Below are 9,348 nucleotides of genomic sequence, written 5' to 3' on the forward strand. Positions count from 1 at the left end.
ACACACACTCACACACACACACACTCACACTCACACACACACACACACACACACTCTTTTATGTATACGTTCATTATGTTACCCACTGTTGTGAGAATTCAGTCTCTTCCTTTCATGTGTGATCCTCACCCGTCACAATTTTACAATATTCTCTATAACACTGTGTTGTTACTCAGAGTACTGCCCCTCACCAATCACAACTCTTCAATATACTCTATGAAATACTGTTGTTATCCACAGTACAGTCCCACACCCCAAACAGTCAGCTCCAATGTTATTTGCTTTCCATATGAGTTTAACTGTTATTGTGTGCAAATCATCTGTTAATGTTGGTTATGTGCCTCTGCCTTATGCTTAGTGTAAAGTTATAAACAGTTAGCAAACAACTCAGAAAGAGCAGCTTGTGAAGAACAAAGTACAATGATATGGTATTAATTTAACACTAGTAAAGAGAATGGAGTGTCATGATGTTTTGGATGTAAATGTTTCTGATGAAAAAAAAGGGAATACAGAGAAAACTTGGGGGAAATGGAGACAGAGAGAAGCGGAGAGAATAGGACAAGAGCTAACATGGTACAGAGAGACTGGGCATTTTTTATTTACTTAAAATTACACGTGATATGCAGAGTAATAATCATTAGACTAAATGACATTTTGTGGAGAGAAAGTCAAGAGAGGCAAGTCTGAAATAAAAATCAGTTAATAATTGAATGAAGATTTATCTGCAGATGTGAGTCTGATCTTTAGTAATGCTGGGACAACTCTGAGTATGCTTCAGTCTTATTTGACCTCCTCAACAAAACACTCTCATCTGTAATTATTGAGCATAAGCTGACTGTTAGCTTTATAGAATTTCAATGAATATTGACAGGTTGGCAACTTAAATGAAAGACTGATAGGAAATTCTCTATGAAAACATAAAGTGGATGCTATTATAGCAAATTAAAGATTAATTAAAATTACAGCTGGAATGAAGGAAGAATGTCATTAACTTTAATGATTAATTTGGGTGAAGAGAGACAAGGAGGATCACTGTGTGTGTGTGTGTGGGGGGGGGGGTGCTTGTGTACACGCGCGTGTGTGTATGAAGGCCATGATATCTGAGTAAGCTAAGTAGGCAAGTCTTACCAGATTAAAGCTATAAAAAGTAGAATACTGTTTCAACAAGTCATGTCTATTTGATGCCCAACATGAAAAATGAGTACAAAAACCATGATAAGGAGAAAGAGGAAATGATTTCCAATGCTTTATACAAATACTAACCTAATTATTTGTGTATATATGTATGTATAGTGGAGGCGCAATGGCCCAGTGGTTAGGGCAGCGGATTCGCAGTTTCAATTCCCAGACCGGGCGTTGTGAGTGTTTATTGAGCGAAAACACCTAAAGCTCCACAAGGTTCAGGCAGGGGATGGTGGCGAACCCTGCTGTACTCTTTCACCACAACTTTCTCTCACTCTTACTTCCTGTTTCTGTTGTGCCTGTATTTCAAAGGGTCAGCCTTGTCACACTGTGTCACGCTGAATATCCCCGAGAACTATGTTAAGGGTACACGTGTCTGTGGAGTGCTCAGCCACTTGCACGTTAATTTCACGAGCAAGCTGGTCTGTTGATCAGATCAACTGGAACCCTCGACATCGTAAGCAATGGAGTGCCAACAACATGTATGTATATAAATACATGTGCGCGTGATGGCCCTGTAGTTAAGAAGTTTGTTTCCTAACCACATGGTTTTGGGTTCAGTCCCTCTTTATCACCTTAAGCTGGTCTCTTCCTCTATTGCTCCAGATAGAAACTGAAACAGCCCATCATCTTTATATATATGTGTGTATGTATATATGTGTACATGTGACATAAGTATAAACATGTTTAATGAAACACACCTCAGTTTAATGTTAGAAAAAAACTATGTTTCTGCCAATATTATGACACTTTTCATTTGTTCTCCTCAGCTGATACAACGTTCGGTGCTCTCCTGAAGGATATTTGCAACAGAGATAACTCCGCAGTGCCAAACTTTGTAAAATTATGCATCAAGAGTATTGAAAACCGAGGACTTAAACAAGACGGTCTGTACCGAGTTAGTGGTAACCTCGCTGAAATACAGAAGCTGCGTCTTTCAGTAGACAACAGTAAGTACATTATTAGTTCATTTATTGCACTAACTGCTTCTGGTGATAACAGTAAGAAGCTGTTAGTGCAATAATCTGATAATCTAGCTTAAATGGTTTTCACATTTATTCTATAAACAGCATAAGAAGTTATTTTTGTTGTTTTTTGGGGTTTGTTTATGCAATATTTTCATTATGATAATTATTCCACTTCTCTTTACCCTTTGCCAAACTGTGTCCTCCTCTAAACACCCTCATATTATCCACTTGTACCCAGTTGTGGTTGTAATCCATCATCACCATCATTTAATGTCTGTTATCCATGCTGGCATGGGTAGGACATATGGACAGAAGCTGATCAGCCGAAGAGCTGTCCCAGGATCCAGTTGTCTATTTTGGCATGGTTTCTATGGCTGGATACCCTTCCTAATGCCAACCACTTTACAGAGTGTACTGGGTGCTTTATATGTGGCACTGGCACGGGTGATTTATAGGTGGCACTTCATGACCCTTACCACTACCACCACCATATCTCCCATTACTACCGCCATCGATACCACTCCATGAACACCAACTGCTAATCAAGGAATATGGTGACTCATCTATTAACGTTTATTTATTACCAAATAAGTGGCAAGCTGGCAAAAATGTTGGTGTGTGGACCAAAGGCTTAGCATCACTTCAAATGCAGCTGAGGTCGCCTTTGCCCTCCATCCTTTTGAGGTTGATAAACTAAGTGCCAGTCGAATACTAGGGTCGATGTAATCAACTATCCCCCTCTCACTAAATTTTAGGCCTTGTGCTTATAGTAAAAAAAGGATTGGGTGACCCCCTTCGGTCATGAATGACCATGGGATTGCAGCTATAAAGTTTCCCCTCCGAGGTACAAGTCCTGGCAAGGTTGTTTATGGAAGACCAGCAGTTGCCCATGCATACCAGCCTCCCTTCTCCATTCCACCGATGTTATCCAAGGGAAAGGCAAAGGCTGATACAGCTTGGCACCAGTGACATCACAATTGATTCTACAGCTGAGTGTACTGGAGCAACATGAAATAAAGTGCCTTGCTCAAGAACACAACACACAGCCTGGTCCAGGAATCGAACTCACAACCTCACGGATTGTAAGCTCAACACTCTAAACACCGAGTCATGCGCCTTCACACAATAAAATGGATTATTACCAAATAAAAGACATTAAAAAAAAATCTAGTTTTGGTGCCAGTTGAGCCTTCTGCCCCTGCCCACCCTTCCATCTGTATATTTTTGAGGATAGTCAACTTAACTTCACCTTCCCACTCACTATTCACAATTTTCTTAATTATTTTTAAGGCATGGTTGTGTGGAAAGAAGTTTGCTTCCTAACCACATGGTTCTGGGTTCAGTCTCACTGTGTGGTACCTTGGGCAAGTGTCTTCTTCTATAGCTCCGGGCTGACCAAAGCCTTGTGAGTGTATTTGAGAGATGAAAACTGAGAGAAGTTTGTGTCTGTGTTTGTCCCCCACCACCACTACCACCACTTGACAACTGGTGTTGGTTTGTGTACATCCCCATAACTTAGCAGTTCACCAAAAGACAGAATAAGTACCAGGCTTTAAAAAAATAAGCCTTGGGGTTGATACATTCAACTAAAGATTCTTCAGAGTGGTGCTCCAGCATGGCTGCAGTAGAATGACAGAAACAATTAATGATAAAAGAATTAAGCCTATGCGGCTTGTCTTGCACATATCCTGACCAATTCTATTTTTGTTGTCTTTTGGTGAAACGAAGGCGCCATATTATCATTTATTTATTTATCTAATTATTTTGTCTGAACTGACTTTAATTAATTATTTTTTTTGTTTTTCATTTCAGTTAATGCTAACAGTCGATTCAATTTGGATGATGAATGCTGGGATATTCACACATTAACTGGGGCCCTGAAACTCTTTTTCAGAGAACTGAAAGAGCCTTTGATTCCATTCAATAAGTTTGATAAACTAATGGAAATTGTCAGTAAGTGACTTTTTCAGTTGTATTATTGTTTTTTATATCATGGTGTATTATTTGATTAATTTTAATTCTGCATTAACAAGCTAAGTTGAACAGAATTTGGGTAATTGATATTTAGGACATAACACTTGCATAATCTACCTTATTTTACCAATTCTACTACTTCCTTTAATAACTATATGTCCTCTTCTTGTATGTATGCATGTGTGTATGTTCACTGGTTGTAAAAATGATCTCAGTGATGTTGTTTGCAAAAGGGTCCAAGTTGTGTGATAGACGGAGAAATTATTACCTCATTGGAAAACCACTAGCACTGCTGACAGGCTGCAGAAAATTCTGTCCCAATATACTTTCATGTGACCCATGCAAGCATAGAAAAGTAGATGACATTAAAATGATGGTGGTGGTGAAGATGAAGATGATCATACATCATCATCGTCTTTGTTTTACATCTGCTTCCTATGTTGGCATAAGTTGAGTGAGTCATCGCAGTTTGATTCGGTCATTATTCTGAATTATGACTTTGGGGCCAAGTTTTGTTCATATGTTCTTTTTTTGGCATGGTTTCAACAGCTGGAGGCTCTTCCTAAACCAGCCACTTAAATGATCATATTGAATTCATTTTATTGTAGCAACAGCACTGGTGGAGTTCTCTTGTACCCCACAACACAAGAGATTCTTCATTGGTCTCAGTGGTTCTCAGCCATTTTTCACCTATGGACCCATTTGATTCCTATTTCTTTGGGGTGGACCCTCATAGCCATTTGATGTTTAAGAAAATCCAATTCTACTTTTATAATGAAATGTTATTAGGAACTGTGTAAAGAAAGACTGTTAAAACATTTTGTGCATTGCAGAAGTATAACCAATTTATTGCATTAGTTTTAACAACAAAATTTTATATGAATCCCCAGGGGTCAATTGGGCCCTTGTTGAGAACCACTGGTCTATATTGTCCTCATTCATTATGAAGTCAACAGCTTGGGTGATTGGAAACAATGAATGAAAGTTAGAGGAAGGCAGAAGCAGATGAGAGTGGGGGGGTGCAGAGTCATTGGGGCGATTGTAGAAAGAAGGAGAAATGAGAGAGAGAGAGAGATGCAATCCCACCATTCAAGCCGTAAAAAGGAAGGAAGAAGAAACTTCTCTCTCTCTCACCACCATCTCCTATTTCAAATCATGAGAGATTTGTCTAAGAAATAAAGGCTTGACCTCAACATCAGCCATCATACAGAGGAGAAGGACCTACTGACCATCCTAACCAAAAGAATACGGTGCTGTTGGTGGTGATGGTAATGGTGAAAACATCACAGCTTTATTATTATATGTTGCTGAGTAATCTCCTGCTATCAAGAGTTCTTGAAGAACACAGTCTGATAATTTCACAGGCTTGAAATGGGTTAACTGAATCACTTCTTACATACTTTTCCATTTTGTTAGACATCACAGTCATCATAGTGAAAGAAGAAATTGTTTTTTCTCTGTCTTTTATACTTAGAGCACCAGAAAATGCCTTGTAATATTTAGTTATGGTTTTTTTTTTTACATTCTGAGTTCAAATCCTGCTGAGGTCAATTTTGTCTTTCATCCTTCGAGAGTTGATAAAGTACCAGTCAAGTACTGGGGGTTGATGGTATTGGCTGATCCTCCTCACTTCAAAATTACTGGCCTTGTACCTAAATTATAAAAATAATTCATTTCTTTTCTTGTTTCTGTGCTTTGCTATTTTCATTTGTAGTCTTTAATATTTCCTTTTAACATTGTTTTCACAGAAGCAGAAAGTGCTACAAAACGTGAAGAGAATTTAAGGAAATACAAAGAAATTATTCATAGCTTTCCCAAGTGCCACTTTGAGACACTTAAGATGCTGCTTCAACACCTTCTAAGGTCAGCATATTACTTTTTTATTTGATGTGTAACTTCTCTCTACAAGTTATTAAGAAATACACTGACCTAACCAAAATGAGGTTATCAAAAACTGTTGACTTAAAATATTTGAAATCTGAAATTTAGCTATAACTTAAATGTTCTTCATTTCTGGAGCCAGTTTTGTTAAATCTTTTGTCTCTTATCCTTTATTTTTTTACTTGTTTTAGCCATTGGACTGCGGCCATGCTGGGGTACTGCCTTGAAGGGTGTTGTTAAATCAACCCCAATACTTATTTTTAAATTGGATACTTATTTTATTGGTCCCTTTTGGCATACAGTTACAGGGGATGTAAACAAACCAACACAATTTATCAAGCACACACACACACACACACTCACATGTGCGCACACATACACACACACACACGTCGAGCTTCTTTCAGTTTTCATTTGCCACATCCACTCACAAGGCTTTGGTTGGCCTGAGGCTTATAGTTGAAGACACTTGCCCAAAATGCCATTGCAGTGGGACTGAATCCAAAACTATGAGGTTGGGGAAGCAAATTTCTTAGCATGCAGCCGCATCTGCCTAATTTCTGTTACGATATTTTCATTCTTTGTATATCTTTCTATTGTATATTTTTCAATTTTTCAGTATTCACATCTAACAAATTCATATTTCCATTTCAGAGTAATAAAATTATCTGAACACAACCGAATGCTCACTCAAAACGTGGCTATTGTCTTTGGACCAACATTGATGTGGCCAGAACGGGAATTACACAATCTTGCCATTAGTATCACCTACCAGAGCCAAATTGTCCAATTTCTTCTTCAAAACTATGCAAGCATCTTTTGATACAATAACTTTGTAAAACCTGTCTAAGACTGGCCATAACCTGTTTTTTAGGTTAATCTTTTTGGCTGACATGACCCAACCATTCCAGCTTCTTTTCATGACAATACAGATTTGTGCAACATTTGTGTTTACATGGGGTGTAATATTGGAGGGAACTGTCTTTATTCTTGACAACACACACACAAAAAAAAAAAGGAAAAAAAAACCCTTTGTTTTCTCCAGAAAGTTTTGGACCAAAAAAAAAAGCAAAAAAAACCTATACAGTTATATCGAGTTCATTTACCTGAAAAGCAATTTTTTGTTTTTTTTTTAGTTGAAAATATTTCTTGGATATTTTTTTTTGTTTTGTTTTTCAGGTGTGTTAAAGTTGCTAAATTATATTTTAATTACGGAATTTAAGTCAACATTTTAAAAATTCTTCTAGCCATTCCTCAATGGTATTTTCCTGTCTTTTATTATTAAAAATTTATTTTTGTATTTTCTTTTTCGTCTAAGGATATAGTAAATAATTTTATTTCTTCTTTATTTAAAATTCTGCGTAGAGACTTGCTGAAGACTGTAAGCTGATTGGCTTGCTGTGGAAGGGAGATAACCCTGGCTGTGTTCTTTATTGGATTTTGTGGTGATGCGTGGACAGGCAGCTGATAGCGAGACCATGTGTATGCATATATGTATGTATGATGTATATATATATATATATATATATATATATAAAATCATAAAATGACAAAATATTGTGTACACAATCTATAGCACTTCTATTTCCATTTTGTCATTTTATCAAATCTTTACAAACCAGATGCATATATATATAGACAGATAGATATATATGCATTAATGCACTTGTGTGTATGCACATATATATATGTTATATATGTGTATGGGTGCATGTTTGTGAAATCCCAGACACACATGCATGACATGCATTATAAGTTAGTTGTTTTACAGCTATTGTTTAGCTCTAGATCAACTTTGATCAAAAGCATTCCAGTCGTAACCATCCCCACTCCCCTTTTTTATACTTAGGACTGCATTGTCCGATGCTTCCTTCCAGATTTATGATGGTAGGATGTGATTTTGAGGGAATTTGGCTGCTATTACTTGCAGGTCGAGTGACTGCATAGAGCCCCCCTCCTACTCCCTCGATTTGCCAGTCTTGTTGCTCTGTTTGAAAGTGATTGATATTATTCAGTATCTTGAGATAATATCATAAATGAGCTTCTCATAAGGCAACACTATACAACTACAACTTTTCACATACTTTACTTCACATATTATACTTCACATATTATACTTCACATATTATACTTCATATACTCTACTTCATATATTCTATTTCATATTAAATTCCATAAGGTTTTCTATAAGATCTTTTGCTAGAATTACAACTTACCAACCTGTAAACTATTTCAAACACTCAAAACCTGCTGTCTTTTGATTAATTAGCATGTTTAAATTTATGTAATTCATCAGCTTATGTCTGTTCTTCTATTTCTAAAAAGCTACTGAACCATTCCTTTCAAAATATATTTCCTCTTGTACATATGTTTAAATGCAAATGTGTAGATGTTTAGTGTACCTACCTCTGTTTGTCGCTGATCTTACTTTAAAGTTAAATCTCCCTATATTTCTATGTGGATGCAATGTCAAAACTTTGGGTTGATTGCTGTCCATATCTCTGAGCACACAGTCTGTATATTCACCGATATATATATATAGACAGAAATACTGCCATATATGCACCTCTTATACAGATAAATAAATACTCATATAAACATGACTGTTTACCTGCACAGAGACATATTTTAGACAAGCTCCAACTTTACCACACATACAGACATAATATTAAAGACATATTTATGTACACATGTATGTTCTATGAATGTTGATTCATAGACACGTGTATGGTGACATGGGTATATTCATATACACATGTATGTTGTCTGGCTATGTAAAGTATAATAAATTTTGGATGGCATCTTCCACATTCAGCCCGTGTTTCAATTTGATTTTCGTCTTACAGTAAAATTTCTTCCATGATGGAAGTCAGCTGCTCCATGATCAGTCTTTCTCTGTTCACTCATTAATCTTTCATCATTTACTGGGAGCTAGTGAACTTCGTCTGTCATCAATCTCTTGATGACTGAGTTTATTCTAGTTTTTATGTTTAAACTGATATTCTTTTTTTACCCTCAATCAAGGAGCATTTTCATTTTTTTTTATCTTGTCTTTTGGCATCCCCAAATAAAATTATCAGATTTAAGAGTTTCCTGATGTAAAATATGATTGATGTCTGCTGATGTCCTCCATCTTGGAGTGTTGAGCGTTCAAATTGCAAGGCACTATCCTTTATTCTTCTTTATTCCAATTTTCTTTATAACTTAATCATAGTATGTGTGTATGAGAGTGTGTGTGTATGTATATAAATATATATACACACATATATAGATATATACATACATATATATCATATATATATATATATATATATATATATATATATATATATATATATATATA

General features: G+C 36.3%; 1 protein-coding gene across 2 annotated transcripts in view; it reads left to right on the forward strand.

Moving 5' to 3' along the window:
• LOC106877707 (rho GTPase-activating protein 15) overlaps nucleotides 1-8,819 on the forward strand; it is an 18,588-nt gene extending 9,769 nt beyond the window's left edge. For both annotated transcript variants that reach the window (XM_014926663.2, XM_052970822.1), the window contains 4 exons: nucleotides 1,953-2,132; nucleotides 3,963-4,103; nucleotides 5,873-5,987; nucleotides 6,660-8,819. In XM_014926663.2, coding sequence (XP_014782149.2) covers nucleotides 1,953-2,132; nucleotides 3,963-4,103; nucleotides 5,873-5,987; nucleotides 6,660-6,828 — 605 coding nt within the window. In that variant the 3' untranslated portion in view covers nucleotides 6,829-8,819. The remainder of the gene's footprint in view (nucleotides 1-1,952; nucleotides 2,133-3,962; nucleotides 4,104-5,872; nucleotides 5,988-6,659) is intronic.
• Nucleotides 8,820-9,348: the final 529 nt, after the last annotated feature.

This window comes from Octopus bimaculoides, chromosome 9 (assembly GCF_001194135.2).
Source record: "Octopus bimaculoides isolate UCB-OBI-ISO-001 chromosome 9, ASM119413v2, whole genome shotgun sequence".
In the NCBI taxonomy this organism is placed as follows: domain Eukaryota; kingdom Metazoa; phylum Mollusca; class Cephalopoda; order Octopoda; family Octopodidae; genus Octopus; species Octopus bimaculoides.